The sequence below is a fragment of the Enhydra lutris genome, unplaced genomic scaffold (genome assembly GCF_002288905.1).
Source record: "Enhydra lutris kenyoni isolate GAN:26980312 unplaced genomic scaffold, ASM228890v2 scaffoldscaffold48, whole genome shotgun sequence".
NCBI lineage: Eukaryota > Metazoa > Chordata > Mammalia > Carnivora > Mustelidae > Enhydra > Enhydra lutris.
In genome coordinates, this window is record NW_019154132.1 from 15060190 (window position 1) to 15079136 (window position 18947).

At 37.4% G+C, this 18947-nt stretch overlaps 1 protein-coding gene across 1 annotated transcript in view; it reads right to left on the reverse strand.

The window, feature by feature from the left end:
- The window catches only part of LOC111156654 (dystrobrevin binding protein 1), a 125092-nt gene that overhangs the window by 94888 nt on the left and 11257 nt on the right, over positions 1 to 18947 (reverse strand). Inside the window, exons 3-4 of the mRNA XM_022517674.1 lie at positions 18064 to 18114; positions 7766 to 7826 (exon numbers count right to left, since the gene is read on the reverse strand). Of these exons, the coding sequence (XP_022373382.1) occupies positions 7766 to 7826; positions 18064 to 18114 (112 nt within the window). The remainder of the gene's footprint in view (positions 1 to 7765; positions 7827 to 18063; positions 18115 to 18947) is intronic.

Consider the following 18947-nt stretch of genomic DNA (forward strand, 5'->3'; position numbering starts at 1 on the left):
CTATGCCACCCAGACACCCCAAAATTTTCATTTTTTTAAAAATATTTTTATTTATTTATTTGACAGAGAGAGATCACAAATAGGCAGAGAGGCAGGCAGAGAGAGGAAGGGAAGCAGGCTCCCTGCTGAGCAGAGAGCCCGATGCGGGACTCGATCCCAGGACCCTGAGATCATGACCTGAGCCGAAGGCAGCGGCCCAACCCACTGAGCCACCCAGGCGCCCCAAAATTTTCATTTTTAAAGCTGAGTACTGTATTTCTGGAAAGGAACAGGAGGCACTTTTGATCAGATGGGGATCTCAAAACAAGTCTATGAATAAATTTAACATTACCAAATAGCATACATTCAACAATGTACCTTACAGGAAATTCTTTCTCCTACATATTTAATATAAAGTACTTCTTACAATCAAAAGAATTATTTCTTAAATCTCCCCTACAAGATATAGTCTTCACTAAGCACAGTGGGACTCCTCCATGCTGATTCACATAGATGCAGTTGTTCGCTAATTTTCACCATTGTACAGTATTTGATTTTACGAAGGACACTGTACTTTATTCTGTAGATAGTCTAAAGTTTCAAAAAACCTGCTCAAACATTCTGGTACAAATCTCCTGGTGCACGTAGTCAAGTTTCACCAATGACTTACAGATGCATCCAAGGTATTCGTTTCATCTCAGAGTGGCTCAGTGGGCCTTGGGGTCATCAGACCACCCCAGACTAGCTACCTGACTTCAAGTAGCCTCATCTGCTTACTGTGTAATAAAGACCATGGCAACATTATCAGAGGAAGTATGTGCCACACCAGTACTATTAGGGGAAAGTGTGAGATGAAAATGCTCTGGGGATCTCCCCCTAGGTACAGAACTGCTGTTGGAGAGGTACCTTCCAACGTCAACTCCTACTTAACGTCAAGGTTTGTTTTTTGTTTTTTGTTTTTTTTAATTTTTTAAAAATTTTATTTATTTGATGGAGACAGAACACAAGTGGTGGGGGGGTGCAGCAAAGGAAAGGGAGAAGCAGACTCCTCACAGAGCAGAGAGCCCAATGCAAGGCTGGATCCCAGGACCCTGGGATCATGCCCCAAGCTGAAGGCAGTTGCTCAATGACTGAGCCCCCCTGGAGCCCCTGCCGATGTTTGTTTTCTAATACAATCCTAGCATGGACTCACATTCCCCAGTTCTAGTTGCTCATCATGTTTCTTCCCAGGGAAGAAACCAAAACTGTCCTCTGCAAATAATGACCATCGGCACAGAGACTCAAGGCTTCAATTTCTGATAACTTAATGAGTATAAACCTGTGGTTTCAATATGTATTTCTTTGATTACTAATCACCTTGAAACACATCTTCATGTTTATTTTTATTGGCCACTCGTATTTTTTCTTCTGTAAAATGCCTGATCCTATCTTTCGCTTTTTTTTTTTTTTTTAAAGATTTTATTTATTTATTTGACAGACAGAGATCACAAGTAGGCAGAGAGGCAGGCAGAGAGAGAGGAGGAAGCAGGCTCCCTGCTGTGCAGAGAGCCCAATGCGGGGCTCGATTCCAGGACCCTGAGACCATGACCTGAGCTGAAGACAGAGGCTTAACCCACTGAGCCACCCAGGCGCCCCCCCCCCTTTTTTTTTTTTTAAAGATTTTATTTATTCATTTGACAGAGATCACAAGTAGGCAAGAGGCAGGCAGAGAGAGAGGAGGAAGCAGGATCCCCGCTGAGCAGAGAGCCCGATGTGGGCCTCGATCCCAGGTTCCTGGGATCATGACCTGAGCTGAAGGCAGAGGCTTTAACCCACTGAGCCACCCAGGGGCCCTCGCTCACTTCTATATTGGGTTATTGCCTTTTTTTTTTTTTTTTTTTTTAAGATTTTTATTTTATTTGACAGAGTTCACAAGTAGGCAGAGAGTCAGGCAGAGAGAGAGGGGGAAGCAGGCTCCCCACTGAGCAGGGAGCCCGATGCGGGGCTCGATCCCAGGACCCTGAGAACATGACCCAAGCCGAAGGCAGAGGCTCAACCCACTGAGCCACCCAGGCGCCCCATATTGCCCTCTTTTTATTGGTTTGTATATGCTGATCATATTTTCTGAATACTTGTGTCCTGTGTTTTATGAATTGCTTAACTTTTTCATGGTGTTGTTTAAGGAGTAGAAGCCTTGATAAAAATTACTAGTATTTTTGATTGGTGTTTTTTATGTCTTCCTTAAGGAATCTTTCTCTACCTGGAGGTCTTAAGGGTCTTCCATTGTTTCCCAAAAGAAATAATTTCCCTTTCACATTCAACTCTGATGGAGCCAAAATGTGAATAAAGGTCTTCATCTACTCTTACTCAACATTATACTGGAGGTTCTAACCAGTGTAAAAAACAAACAAACAAAACCATGAAGACATGGAAGTTACGCACATTAGGAAGGAAGAAACTAAACCTACCATCTACACAAAAGAATTCCCACACCCAAATACAAATTATTAGAAAAGAGGATTTTGGAGTTCCTGAGTGACTCAGTTGGTTAAACGGCGGCCTTTGGTTCAGGTCATGATCCCGGGATCCTGGGACTGAGCCCCACATGGGGCTCCATGCTCAGCTCAGAATCTGCTTCTCCCTCTCCCTCTGCCCTTCCCCCCAGCTCATGCTCCCCCCACCCTAATAAATAAAATCTTTTTAAAAAAAAGAAAAGAAAAGAGGATTCAGCAAGATGGTTGAAATGTGCTACAAGTCAAATACTGCAGGTTTGGGCAGATTTCAGGACAATGATGTTCTACAAAAACCGGCTAAATCATTTTACTCTAAAGAGGTGCTTAATTTTATTGAATTTCTTCCTTTGATTGTATATTGTACAACTGATCCGTTGTATTTTCTGCATCGTGTATTTTTCTCCTCTAATATGTTAACATGGTCAATTACATGTAAAAGACCTCTAAGGTCAGGGTGCCTGGGTGGCTCAGTCAGTTAAGTATCTGACTCCTGATGTGGGCTCAGGTCATGATCTTAGGGTCATGAGATTGAGCCCTGAGTCAGGCTCTATGCTGGGCATGGAGCCTAAGATTCTCTCTGCCCCTCCCTGCTCCCCTACTTTCTCTCTCACTTTAAAAAAAAAAAAAAAAAAGAAAAAAAAGAAAAACACTCTAATGTCAACCTTTCAATCCTGGAATAAACCTGGTGTATAGTATTTTGCTTTTTATGCACTGCTGGCTTTGGTTTGCCAACACAATCACACACTGCCAAAGGTGTCCCCGATAGAATGCCTTCTGTCTATCATCCAATACTCACAGGACATACACATAAACAGTACAAAGTTCTAGCTAATATTTACCTAGGAAGACTTTATATTTAAGCTTGATACACATTTTAAGACAATGTGCAAGAAGATTCCCAAATTATAAATCAAATACCATCGTTAGCATATCACAATCACAGGACTGTACGAGGAGCACAGCCATGAAGGAGATGCAGGCCTTCCTGGGCTGCTAGTGTTGAGGGATCTCATTACCACACAAAAGCAACTGTTTACAAACAGGCATGTGAAAGGTTTGGTAATCAGAAAACTAGGCCTCGAGCACTACACCCATGTGTAGACATTTTGCTGGTTTTACATATATTTAGGCAAGTTGGTTGAGGGTTTGGGGTTGACACAGAACACGCTGTAACTTCTACAATTTAGAACATGGGAAACAGGGTCCGAGCTAGAGTTTTTGCATAGAACATCTGTGGGTTAAGGGGGTAGGAGAAGATTAAATGAAACAAGATGGGATTGGGAGGGAGACAAACCATAAGTGACTCTTAATCTCACAAAACAAACTGAGGGTTAATGGGGGGGGGGGGGGTGGGGGGGGGATTATGGACATTGGGGAGGGTATGTGCTATGGTGAGTGCTGTGAAGTGTGTAAACCTGGCGATTCACAGACCTGTACCCCTGGGGATAAAAATATATTATATGTTTATAAAAAATAAAATTAAAAAAAAATCACATGATCCGAACTAAAAAAAAAAAAGAACATCTGATTTTCAGAAACTGAAGTTAGGTGAAAGATAATGACTTTATTTTGTTTTTAACTTTTGTATCTATATTCATGAATGTGACTAGACTTGATGTCACTTTCTCATACTTCCCTTATTGGGTTTCATTATGAGCTGGGCACAGTTTCCTCTTTTTTCATTTGCTGCAAAAGTTTGTCTAACACTGAAAAGGAAGATTCCCTGAAAGTTTGATAGGAATCTCCTAATTTTGCAGACAGACCTGGTGCTTTTTCAGCAGAAAAAAATTTTTAATCACTACGCTAACATAATTTCTTTAGTGACCACAATATTATTTAGGATTTGAATTGCTTCTAGAACTGGTTTGGGTAAAAATTTCTAGGATTTCTGCCATTTCATCTAACTTTTTGAATTTGTCAGAATTGTTCGTAAACTCTTAATCTCACTCTGTGTGATAACTAGTTACATTCCCTTCAGTTCTTAAAATTGTTTCTTGATCAGATATTGATCCTAAAATTGTTTTTTGAACAGAGATTTACCTACTGTATTAGTCCTCTCCAAGAACTTTCCACTTTGGGGGCACCTAGCTGGCTCAATCAGTAGAGCATATGACTTTAAAAAAAAATTTTTATTTATTTGACAGAGAGAGAGAGCGCATAAGCAGGAGGAGTAGCAGGCAGAGGGAGAGGGAGAAGCAGGCTCCCTGCTGAGAAAGGAGCCTGACACGGGGCCTGATCCCAGTACCCTGATCCCAGTACCCAGTACCCAGTTACTTAACCAACTGAACCACCCAGGTGCCCCGAGCATGTGACTCTTGATCTTGGGGTGTGAGTTCAAGCCCCATGGTAGGAATAGAGATTACTTAAAAATAAATAAATAAAACTTAAAAAGAATTTTTCACTTTGTTTAGCTTCCACTGTATTTTTATATTCTATTTCATTTACTTATTTTATCATCTTTCATTCCTTCTTTGAAGTTTATTCTGTTCTCTTTCCAAATTCTTAAGTCAGATAAGCTCATTCAATAATTCATATGTAAACTGTAAATTTTTCAATACTTTCCCTTCTTTGAGCCATGCATAGTCATAGTCATAATATTTTTTTTAAAAGATTTTATTTATTTGAGAGAGATAGAAAGCATAAGAGGGGAGGAGGTCAGAGGGAGAAGCGGACTCCCCGTGGAGCTGGGAGCCCTATGTGGGACTCAATCCTGGGACTCCAGGATCATGACCTGAGCCAAAGGCAGTTGCTTAACCAACTGAGCCACCAAGGTGCCCCATAATATTTTTTATTTCCAAACACATGGAATCTTCAAACTTGTTTTCCTGACTTTCAGCTTCATCTGCAGTGAGATCAGAGAAGAGTCTGTAGGACTTCCCTTGTGTGAAACTTGCTGAGGACTGCTTTATGCTTCAGCACACGGTCAATTTTTACATGTTCCAGATATGCTTTAAGGAACCTGTATTTTATATTTGTTGGGACAGTATTCTACATTTGCCCATCCAGTGAAATTTGTTAATCACATTACTTAATTCTCCTATATCCATACTTGTTTTATATGATTTTTTCCCCCTCTCAAGAGGAATGTATTAAAATCTTCCCATTGTGATTATGGATTTATCTGTTTTTTTTTTCCCCTTGTAATTCTATTTGTCTTTTGTTTATTGATCTTCTCCTATATTGTCTTTCCCGCATTCTTTCTAGAATGTTTATTAGATAAGTTGACCCATATGAGACTCTAACTTTACAGATCCAAATTAGTCTAACACTGGTCATCTCATTTGGTTCAACCTCAAGATCTTCTAGAACTATTCTCTGTTAAAGTGGAAAATATGAAAAACAAATTATCTCAGAATCCCTTCTACATCACTGTAGTCTTTCTTCATTTGTATATAATTGCTGTTGAAGCACACCCTTGGGGTTTTTACTGTCAGTGACTTATTAAAGTCATGTTTGATAAAATCTTATTCCTTATTCATTTTTTAATCCATTTTTTATCTCTATAAAAGCTTTAAAAGACTATGCATTTACCTATTTAATAGTCTGCACCCAATGGTGCAATATCTAACATCCTTTGTAGGTCTAAATTGTACTCTTTGGGTCTGGTGCCTCTCAAATTTTTTTTTTCTTTTTAAACATTTATTTGACAGACAGAAATCACAAGTAGGCAGAGAGGCAGGCAGAGAGAGAGGGGGAAGCAGGCTCCCCGCTGAGCAGGGGGCTCTACGAGGGGCCAGATCCCAAGATCCTGAGATCATAACCTGAGCCAAAGGCAGAGGTTTAACCCACTGAGCCACCCAGGCACCCCTCAAGCTTTTGAAAATACATTCCTCTGTGTGTTTGCTAATTTTTTTGTAGAGGGGCTGTAGAAAATTAATCTGTAGAAATACGGAAGGACCTAGGTTTATAAAGCTTCATCCATATAGAATTTGTGTTTGCTAATTTTTTTGTAGAGGGGTTGTAGAAAATTAATCTATAGAAATACGGAGGGACCTAGGTTTACAGAGTTTCATCCGTGTAGAATTTGTGTTTGTTTCTGTTGGGTGTCAAAGAACATAGTCACGTTTGGTCCTTACATTCTTCAACTTAGTGGTTCGTCAGTCGTACAGGAAGTATAAATTTGTATAAGTATAAATTTGAGCCCCCACACTGAAACGAGGCCAAGGCGACAGTAAGAAATCTAGAAAGGGAGCTGTATTTATTCCAAGCTGTTATGAAGACAGAGAGGTTTCCATGCTGCCTCTTTTTGTAGACAGGGAGCTTTTCTTGCCTACCTTCACCATTCACCAAGAGGGATGCAGCCACTTCAAAAATTCAAAAGCTTTGTGCAGGAGTCTCAGATCCAGTTCCCTACAAAATCTCCTTTCTCCATAGAGCTTGAAAGCTTTTATTTTAGTATTTTACCCCAGGTTCCACAGGTTTTGTTTTTTTTTTTAAACAACTCTGATTTCAGTTCCCTGTTCTTTTTTTGTTTTCTTCTTCTTCTTTTTTGGGTGGGGTGGGCTTTTTTTTTTTTTTTTTGGCCCTTTAGGATTTCCCTTCATTTTTGTGAGCCTAGTGTGTTAAATAATTTTTAAAAAATCTATCCAGCACTGAAGTGTTTTATGGTTATAGGGTTTTTCAAAGTACCTGGTTTACCTTACTACCAGAAACCTATATTCCCTCTTTTCAATAATTTCTAAGAGAAACACTAATGTCTAAATTTTTATCACATGTATTACTCTACTCTATGTAAGTGTTACAGCTTCACTAATTTAGGTAGTGATAAAGAAAGTCAGGTTAAATTAATTAAAAGTCAGAATCACAGAAGTGTTTTTAGAAAGAAGTTTGATTGACATCAAAAGCACAGAGTATTTGATCTTGGCTAATAAAGCTTTCAGTCCATGTACCAAATACTTTGAATTACAAGTCACTTTTACTCATTATACACTGTACACATACTGCTAGAAGATGAGTGAATTGAGGATGGCCCCTGAAACGTTTACATTTATTTGTTAAGCAAATTAATGATTTTAGGCATCAGACTCAAATTCAGAGCACTGTACCTAGATGAGCCAAATATTTACTTGTGACTTGAAAATAAAATAATCTCTCTAAGCCTAACTAATCTTAGGCTTAGTTTGGAGAAATTACAAAAATGTAATTGAGGGAGTTCCATAATCAACTAGCAAATTTAATTGCAGATATCCTGTAAAATATTTTAATGTAATCCCAAATGTAATTCCTTAGAAACTAGCCTTTAGCACTGCAGACAGATACTGTTCCCACAAGTATAAGATTAGCTGGTTCCTTACCTCCCCAGCACTTGCACATTCCTTGGCTCTTCTGTGAAGTGCAGCCCATGTATCTTCATACCTCAAAAAAGCAAAAAGTAATTCAAAATGCACATCACATAGGAAAAAAAAGAAAACATCTAAAGATGAACCTGGAACATCCTATGGTATCCTAGGAAAAATAGCAACTCAAAAATAACGGGGACACGTCACAGGGACATAGAAGAAACTTGAAGGGGCTTCCAATGGCCAAACCTGGGACAATTTGAGCAACAAAATAATGGTAGTGACGGGTTATAACTCAAGGACTAACATAAACATCCACGAGTTCACAGCAATTTAAATGAACGGGGGAGAGGGAGAAATTCTCCTGTAGACTTCCAATTAACAACTGCAGAAAAAATGGTAACAAAGTATCACCACTTGGTAAACATGACAATAATTGTTTCAGGCAAGAATTCTAATGGATGCTAAAATCAGTGAGAAATTATGAAGAGAAACATTATTTACTACACAGTCTCAAAGTATCTCCTTATAGGACACCCATAATTAAAAAGGGGGAAATAGTACAACAATGTAGAAACCAGGCAGACACTCCCCTAACCACACGATCCACGGTAATGAAACATATAAACATGTGTCTATTAATGTGATGCTCTGAGAAGCACACACCATTGCCCTTGTGGTAGTGTTGCCAAAACACCACAGACTTTAATCACGAGGTAGGGGAGCATATAAACCCAAATTGAAGGGTAATTTGCAAAATATCAAAAAGTACTCTTCAAAAGTGTCCAGGTTAGGAAAAACAAAGACTCGGGAACTGTTCTGGATTAATGGAGATGGAGGAGGTACAGTGACTAAATACACCTATGATTCTAGATTGGATCCTGGTCCCAAAATAAGGACACTAGTGGGATAGCTGATGAAATCTGAACGAGGTCTGTAGGCCAGGGAGCAGTGTTAACTTCCTGGTTTCCACAATTGTACTCTTACACAAAGTCTGCAAAATACACAAAGCAATAATTGACAGAATGGAAGGAAAAATAAACCATTCTCCAGGAACAGAGACTTCGATACCCCACTCTTAGTAATGGTTAAAATGACCAGACAAAAGATAAGCAAGAGAGGACCTGAGCACCACAATAAACCAACTAGGTAGAACAGATATATAAAGAACACTGTGCTGGACAACCACAGAATACACGTTCTTCTCAAGTGCACACAGGACAGTTTCCAGGATAGATTATCTGCTAGGCCACAAATTAACTCTCAGGAGATTTTTGTAAAGGGGGTAAATAAGAAATCTCTGAAACTCTGGCTCAATTTTGCTAACCTAAGTCTGCTCTAAAAAAGTCTATATATTTTTTTGAACAAAAAGAGAATCATACGAAGTATCTTTTTTTGACCACAATGGGATGAAGTTTGAAATCAATGAAAGGAAAACTGGAAGATTTGCAAATTTGTGGAAATTAAACAAATTCTTTTAAATAATCAAAGAAAAAAATCATAAGGGGAATCAAACAATACTAAGAGATGAATGAAAATAAAACCACAACATACCAAAACTTAAGGGACTCAGGAAAAACAGGGCTTTGAGTGAAATTTGTAATTATAAAGGCCTTACATTTAAACAGAAGAAAGATCTCACATCAACAGCCTAACTTCACAATTTAAAGTAGAAAAAGAACAAACTGAACCCAAAGCTAGCAAAAGGAAGAAAAAATAAACACCATGGCAGATAAATAAAATAGAGAATAAAAATAGTGGGAAAATCAATGAAACCAAAAATTGGTCCTTTAGAAAGACCAACAAAATTAAATCTTTAAGTGGACTAAGGAAAACAAAGAGAAGACTCAAAATTAGAAAAAAAAAAAAAAGTGGGGACATTACCAATTTTACAGGAATAAAAAGGATTATAAGAGTACTATGAGTAACTGTACACCAAAAAAATCAGATAATCTAGATGAAACAGATAAATCCTAGGGCACCTGGGTGGCTCAGTTGGTTGGAGTCTGCCTTTGGCTCAGGTCCTGATCTCAGGCTCCTGGGATCGTGTGTGCTCCACTCCCTCCGTCTCCCTCTTTCTCTGTCCCTCCCCCAACTCGTGCTCATGTGCACGCTCCCTCAAGTGAATAAATAAAATTTTCAAAAAAAAAATTAAAATAATAAAGAAACAAATTCCTAGAAAAACAAAATCTACCAAGACTGAATCCCAAAGAAATAGAAAATCTGGTAACTAGTAAGGAGTTTGCATCAGTCACTGAAAATCTCACTCCTGAATAATCAATGAATCAAAGAAGAAATTAAACAGGAAATAAAAATGTATCCCGAAACAAATGAAAATAGAACATACCAAAACTTATGGAATATAGTTTTAAAAGGGAAGTTCACAACAAATGCCGGCATTAAGAAGATCCCAAATAAACAACTTAACTCTACACTTTAAGAAACTAGAAAAAATTAAAACAAAAAAAACTGAGGCTAAAGTTAGAAGAAGGAAGAAAATAATAAAGATTGGAGAAGAAATAAATGAAACAGAATAGGAAAACAATAGAAAAGATTAACTAAACTAAGAGCTGATTCTTTGAAAAGACAAATGCAACTGACAAAATTTCAGCTAGACTAACTGCAGGAAAAAAGACAGGACCCAAATCAAAATTATAAATGGAAAAGGAGACATTATAACCGACACCACAAAAATATAAAGAATCACAAGAGACTACTATGAAGTACTATACACTAACAAACTGGATAATCCAGAGGAAATGGAAAAATTCTTAGAAACATACAGACTACCAAAATGGAATCAGGAAGAAACAAAAAGTTTCAGTAGTAATTATGAGTAAGGAGATTGAATCAGTAATCAAAAATCTCCCAATGAAGGAAAGCCCAGGATGAGATGCCTTCACAGATGAATTTTACTAAACATTTCAAAAAGAGTTAATGCCAATCCTTCTTAAACTCTTCCAAAAAATGAAGAGGAAGGAATATTCCCAAACTCATTTTAGGAGGCTAGCGGACTCTGCGACCAAAGCCAGTAAAGGACAGTATCAGAAAAGAAAACTATAGACCAGTATCTCTGATGAATACACATGCAGAAACTCTCAATACAATACTAGCAAGTTGAATTCAGCAGCACATTAAAAGAATCATTCACCACGATCTGTTGTGATCTGGGATGTGACGGAGGGAGTGCAGCACGCACATCCCAGGAGCCTGAGATCATGACCTGATCTGGGATGAAAGGATGGTTCAACATCTGCAAATCAATGTGATATACCACATTTCTAGAAAGACCAAAAAAAAAAAAAAAAATCCTATGATCATGTCAATAGATGCAGAAAAGGCATCTAACAAAATTCAACATCTGCTCATGATAAAAAATCTTAACAAATTAGGTATAAAAGGAGGATAATTCAACATAATAAAAGCCGTATATAAGCTCAGAGCTAACACCATACTCAATAGTGAAAGGTTCAAAGTTTTTCTGGTCCTCAGTCTCACCACTCCTATTCAACAGAGTACTAAGAACTCCTTGCCAGAGCAATCAGACAAGAAAATGAAATAAAAGGCATCAGAAATGGAAAGGAAGAAGTAGAACTGTCTCTATTTGCAGATGACATAATTTTAAATGTAGAAAATCCTAAAGATTCCACCAAAAAACCTGTTAGATCTAATCAACAAATGCAATAAAAGTTGCAAGATACAAAATTAATATAAAAAAAATTGGTAGCATTTCTATAAACAATGAATTATCTGAAAAATAAAACAATCCCGTTTACAATAGCATCAAAAACAATAAAATAATGGGGAATCACCTTAACCCAGAAGGGAAAGATCTCTACTCTGAAAGCTGTTAAGACAACGATTTAAGAAATCAAAGATGGAAAATAAATGGAAAGGCACCCCACATTCATGGACTGGAAGAACTGTTAAAGTATCAATACTACCAAAAGCCATCCATAGATTCAATGCAATCCCTATCAAGATTCTAGTGGATTTTTTTTTCTAACAGAAGTGCAAAAAGCCATCCTAAAACCACAAAGACCTCACCTAGCTGAAGCAATCCTAGTAAACAATAATAACGAGTGAGGCATCACATTTCCAGATTTCAAGTTACACTATTGAGCTACAGTAATCAAAACAGTATGGAACTGACATAAAAACAAACAGATCAATGGAACAGAATAAAAGTCCAGAAATAACCCCAAGCATATGTGGTCAACTAATACTCAATGGAAAAGACAGTCTCTTCAGTAAATGGTCCTGGAATAATGGGATATTCACATGAAAAATAATGGCACTCTACCCCTATCTTATACCTCGCCCCAAAATTAAGTCAAAATGGATTAAAGACTTAAGTGTAAGACCTGAAACCATGAAATTCCTAGAAGAAAACATCCATAAAAAGTTCCATGACCTGGATCTTGGCAATGAATTTTTAGATACGACACCTAAAGAACAAACAACAAAAAGAAGTGGGACTCTATCAAATTAAAAAGCTTCTGCAGAGCAAAAGAAATAACAAAGTGAAAAGAGCCTAAAGAATGGGGAAAAAATATTTGCAAACCATGTATCTGGTAAAAAGTTAATATCCAAAATATATAAGGAATATATACAATACCAAACCCCCCCCAATAAATCCAATTTTAAAACATGTACACATTTCCCCAAAGACAGATAAATGGCCAAAAGGTTTATGAAAAGATCTTCAACATCCTAATTATCATGGAAATACAAATCAAAACCACAATGAACTATAGCACCTCCCACCTGTTAGCATGGCCATCATCAGAAAGATGTAACAAATGCTGGGGAGGATGTAGAGAAAAAGGAACCCTCACTTAACTTTGGTGGGACTGTAAACAAGTATAGCCACTATGGAAAATGGGGGACCCTAAAAAATTAAAAACAGAACTACCATATGATCCAGCAATCCCACTTCTAGGTATTTATCCAAGGGAAACAAAAACGCTAACTCAAAAAGGTTATCTGCACCCCAATGTTCACAGCAGCATTATTTACAATAGTAAAGACATAGAAACAACGGAAGCATCCACTGATGGATGAATGGTGTATAGATATACAATATATACAACAGAATATTATTCAACCACAAAAAAATGAGGAAATCTTGCCATCTGTGACAACATGGATGGACTCTGAGGGTATTATGCTAAGTGAAATACATCAGAAAGAGAAAGCTAATTATGGTGTGATCTCACTTATATGTGGAATTAAAAAAAAAAACTCAGACTCAGAAAAAGAGATCAGATTTGTAGTTACCAGAGGCAGAGAGTGGAGGGAGAGGGTACTAGAGGAAGGTGGTCAAATGGTATACACGTCCAGTTGTAAGGTAAGTACTAGGAGTGGAAGTACAACAGGATGACTTCAGTATACTGCTGTGTGAAACGTATGGGAGCTGTGAAGAATTCTCATCACAGGAAAAAATTTCTATTTTTGCTCTTTTTGTTTCATCTCTACAAGATAATAAAGGCTAACTTAACTCACTGTGATCATTTCACAATACACGTAAATCAAACTATTACTGTACACCTTTAACTTATATAGTGACATATCTCAATTACATCTTAATAAAACTGGAAAAAAAATTTAAACACCTCCCCAAAAAAAGCAAAGCCTGGGTCCTGATGGCTTCACCAATGAATTCTTCCAAACATTAAAAAAACAACTGTCTCAAACTTTTCCAAAAAACTGGAGGAGGGAACACTCCCTAATGCATTCTAGGCCATCACTGCCCTGATTCCTAAGCCAAAGACACAGATGCTACAAGAAAACTACAGACCAATAAATTTCCTTTATGAACATGGATGTAAAAATCCTCAATAAAATACAGCAAACTGAATTCAGCAGCATATTTAAAGGATATAGACAACAACCTATGAGGATTTTTTCCTAGAATTCGACTTCACATATGAAAACCAATCAATGTTATACACCACATTAACAAAATGAAAGGGAAAAAATATATAATTTCAATTGATGCTGAAAAAGCATTTGACAAAACTCAACACACTTTCATGAACTCAGATAAAAATTCAAGAAACAGGGGTGCCTGGGTGGCTCAGTTGGTTAAGCGACTGGCTTTAGCTCAAGTCATGATCCTGGAGTCCTGGGATCGAGTCCCATATTGGGCTCCCTGCTTGGCGGGGAGTCAGCTTCTCCCTCTGACCCTTCCCCTTCTCATGCTCTCTCTCTCTCATTCTCTCTCTCAAATAAAATCTTTTAAAAATTTTTAAAAAACAAGGAATAAAAGGGAACTATGTCAAAATAAAAACCACATATGAAATATGAAAATATAAAAAACATCTTACTTGGTGACAAAAGACTAAAAGCTTCTTCTCAAAAATCAGAAACAGAGAAAGATGCCTGTTTTTGCTAATTCTAGTCAACACAAGACTGGAAGATCTAGCCAGCGCAATTAGGCAAGAAAAAAAAGAAAAGGTATCAAATTGGAAAGAAAGAAGTAAAATTATGTTTGCCAGTGATATAATCTTACAAGTATAAAAGCCTAGGGATTCCACAGAAACAAACCCTGTTAGGACTAATAACCAAATTCAGCAAAGTATCAGAATATAAAATCAACACACAAAGTTAGTTGTATTCCCATATGTCAACAAGGAAATTCAAAAAAGAAATTTAAAAATTCCATTTGTAAAAGCATTAAAAAATTTAGGATTTAACAAAGGAGATGAAAGACTGGTATGATGAAAACTATAAAACACTGCTGGAAGAAATTAAAGACAATGTAAATAAATAGAAAGATACCCCATGTTCCTGGATTGGAAGACTAAGATCATTGAGATGTTATCAATAATACACAGAGCAATCTATAAATTTTAATGCCATCTCTATCAAAATCCCAATGATATTTTTTGTAGAAGCAGAAAAAAAAATCCACCCTAAAATTCATGTGGAACCTCAAGGGACCGAGAACAGCCAAGACAATCTCGAGAAGAACAACAAAGTTGGAGGACTCACACTTAAGATTTCAAAACTTACTACAAAGGTACTGTAATCAAAACAGTGTGCTACTGTTATAAAAGCAGATATACAGACCAATGAAACAGCCCCGAAATAAATCCTCACATACACAGTCAAATTATTTTCAACAAGGGTGCCAAGACCATACAATGGGGAAAGGACAGTCTTTTTAACAAATGGAGCTGGGAAAACTGGATATCCATATGCTAAACAATGAGGTTGTGCCCTTAACATCATCAAAAATTTACTAAATGGATCAAAAATCTAAACATAAGAACTAAAACTATAATATTCTTAGAAAAAACATAGGAAAAGCTTCATGACTTTGGGTTTGGCAGTGATTTCTTGGACAGGAAACCAAAGGCACAAAAAATGGTGAAGTTGAACTTCATCAAAATTAAAAGTTTTTGTGCATCAGTGAACACAGAGAAAAAGGAAACCCACAGAATGGGAGAAAATACTTGCAAATCATCTATCTGATAAGAGATTAAGATCCAGATACCGAGAGAACTCCTAAAACTCAACAAAAACCACCCTATCCAAAAATGGGCAAAGGACCTGAATAGACACCTATCTGAAAAAGATAATAGTTAAGAGCCCAATAAGCACAGGAAAAGATGCTCACCACCATGGGTTGTTAAGGAAATACAAATCAAAATCACAATGAGATCCTACTTCAAACCAATTAGAATAGCTATTAAAAAAAAAACAACAACAAAACCCAAACCAGAAAATAAGTTTTGGTGTGGATATGGATAAAAGGGCACTGCTGTGCACTGCTGGTGGGAATGTAAAACGGTGTGGCTGCTGTGTAAGCAGTACAGTAGTTCTTCAAAAAATTAAAAATATAATGACCATATGTTCCAGCAATTGTGAGTAAATTTGAAAGGATTTAAAAATCTGAAAGGAGGGTCTTGAAGAGAGAAGTTCACACTCATGTTCACAGCAGCATTACTCACAATAGCCAAAAGGTGGAAGCAAACTAAGTGTTCACTAATGGATGAATGGATAAACAAAATATGGTATATAGTTATAAAAAAATTAATCAGCCTTAAAAAGAAACTTCTGACATAGCTTGAACAGTATATGTCAGAATCGCCAACAGTATGCTCAGTGAAACAAGCCAGTCACAAAAAGACAAACACTGCTTGAGTTCACTTACACACGGTGCCCAGAGTAGTCAGATTCACAGAAAGAGAAAGTGGAGTGATGGCCACCAGAGACAGGGAAGGCGGCAACCAGGAATTGTTGTTTAATGGGCACAGAGTTTCCATTTTGCAAAATGAAAAGTTGTGGAGTTTGGATGCGTAACAATGTAAATGTGCTTATTAACCCTACTGAACTGAAATGCGCACTTAAACATGGTTAAGCTGGTAAATTTCATGTTATGGGCATTTCATCACAATTTTCACAATTAAAAACATTGTAATTTAGAGATCTGCTATTTAAAATAGTCCTTCCTCCACTTAATATTAGTCCCAAAGAGAATAAAGCGGTGTTTCAAGGCAATCAACGGGCATATTACGGACATCTTCCTACAGCTGTAAATTTTCATATTAAGTCCCACGGTGCACCCCCGTTCAAACCACTACCACAGAGGAAGATCTACACATCTAAAATAAATCTTTCAATGAAGTCCATTCAATGAAATCACTAGATTTACAAAAATAAAGATAAAACGTAAACAGTACACCACTGCTCTTTACTATACCTTCTTTCATGTTCACTTACACTCTTCACTCAACAAAACCAAGCAGGAAATTGATATCAAATTAAGCACTTTTCATTTCAAAAAAGAAAAAAAAAATCTCTAGATTTAGCAACCACAAAAAGAAAGGCAGTGAAGAGCTAGAAAAGAGAAAGCGAACTCTAGGCGCAGATGACCTTCTCCCGCACGCATCTTTAGCACGGATCTGTCAGAGGGCACATTAAGTTCAGAACCGCATATAACATACTTAAATCACGTATTTTTGTAACAGCTATACTGAGGTAATTCACACACCATAAAATACACCCTTCTAAAGTGTGTCATTCAGTAGTGTTAGTATATGCCCAGTGTTGGGCAACTATCACTACCATCTAATTGCAAATCGCTGTCATCACCCCAATCAGAAATCCCATACTCACTCCCCTCTCTCCTCCAATCCTTGGCAACCATTAATCTACTCTGTCTCTATGGATTTGCCGATCCGGGACATTTGCACAAATGGAATCATGTAGCACGTGGCTGGTGTGCTGGTTCTGGGCGTCACCCACCTTGCAGCACGTACCAGCGCTCCGTTCCTTTCGGTGGCTGACCGTGCGCTCAACAGTTGATGAGTATTTGTGTTGTTTCTACTTTCTGGCTATTACGAATATTACTGCTATGCCCGTTTGTGCACAAGTTTCTATGTGGACATTTGTTTTCAATTCTCTTGGTGTGAAACTGCCAGGTCATACAGTAACTCTACATTGAACTTTCTAAGAAACTACCAAACCGTTGTGCACAGCAGCCGCACCACTTTCTGTCCCCACCAGCAGTGCACACGGGCGCCATTTCTCCGTGTGCTCAAGGCCGGTTACTGTCTGTGCTCCTGATTACAGCCCGGCTAGGGGGTGTGAAGGCGCATCTCACGGTGGCCTTGACAGCATCCGCGAACGGTGCTGAGCTTCTTTCCACGTGACTTTTGGCTGTTTATATCTTCCGTAGAGAAACTCCTGCTCAAATCCTTTGCCTGTTCCTCACTGGATTGTCTTTTTATCGCTCAGTTATAAAATTTATATACTCTCAAGTCCCTCGGCAGAAAAATGATTTGCAAATATTTCCTCCCATCCGGTGGATTGCTGTTCCACTTTCTTGATGGGTTCTGTGAAGTACAAAGGCTTTAAATTTTTATAGAGTTCAATTTATTTTTTTTTTTTGTGGCTTATGCTTCCGGTGCACATGTAAGAAAATCATGTATTTTAATATTAATCTGCATGCCAGTAGGAGGGGAGTAGAGAAGAAATGGCATAAAATTAAAAGTCAAAGTAAGAGGATTATCAAGGACTTAAATTCAAAATCAATTTTCTTGCAACAGAAAAACCATAAATATAAATACACATAATAAAGTACTGACTCGCAGATACAATAGTGATCAATCTGCTTAAAGTCTAAATGGCCTTTGCATTAATCTATGAGAAGTAAAAACCCCTCAGGGAAACGAATAAGTTAATAATTCTAATCACTGCTTAGGTAAAATTTAGTTGCTTTAAGGATTCTATCTATAAAATTATAAAATATTTTTAGACAATAGTCAGAAGCATAATTTTCTTATTTAAATGGAAACACTTACCTGCTAAGTAATTCTAGACCAGCAGTGTACTTTGGCAAACATGGAACAGTCCTGCCAAAAAAACAAACAAAACAAAAAAACCCACTTATTTAATTAAAATTGCTTCCAATTTAGGCCAACTTAAAAAAATAAAAAGCTACATATGAGAATTTTGACACTGTTAATTGTAATGTGGAATATTTGTAAATTACTAATAATTTACCTAAACTTTCAGAGAAATGCACTGCTTTTGTTCACAATTAAAATACTGTAATATACTATCACCCATCATTCTGCCCTACAGTTGGTTTTAGCACATAAGATAAACACCTTGATAAAAAGCTAAATAAGAAATTTTTTTTTAAGATTTTATTTATTTATTTGACACAGAGAGAGATCACAAGTAGGCAGAGAAGCAGGTAGAGAGATGGGTGGGGAGGCAGGCTCCCCGCTGAGCAGAGAGCCCAATGCAGGGCTCCATCCCAGGACCCTGGGATCATGACCTGAGCCGAAGGAAGAGGCTTTAACCCACTGAGCCACCCAGGCGCCCCAATAAGAAAAATTTTTAAAAGCTCATAATCTCTAGGTTTAAAGTAAAATTTGGTCATGTCTTATGTATTAAAAACAATGAAAAGTTGCACAATACTGTTGTTTTTTATATAAAACAGGTAACAGCCCCAGAGGCTCACTTGCCAAGTACTGTTTCATTATTAATCTGCTTCTCAATAATGAAGGACTTTCACTTTGTGCTTAATATACAAAATGATTAACTGCGATCAAACAGTAACCACTGGTTGTCCAAGAATAAAACAACTACACCTCGCCATGTCCTCAGCCATTTCACAATTTTATCAATTTCCTGCATTACACAATTTATAAGTAATCAGATTGCTCTGTAGTCAGAG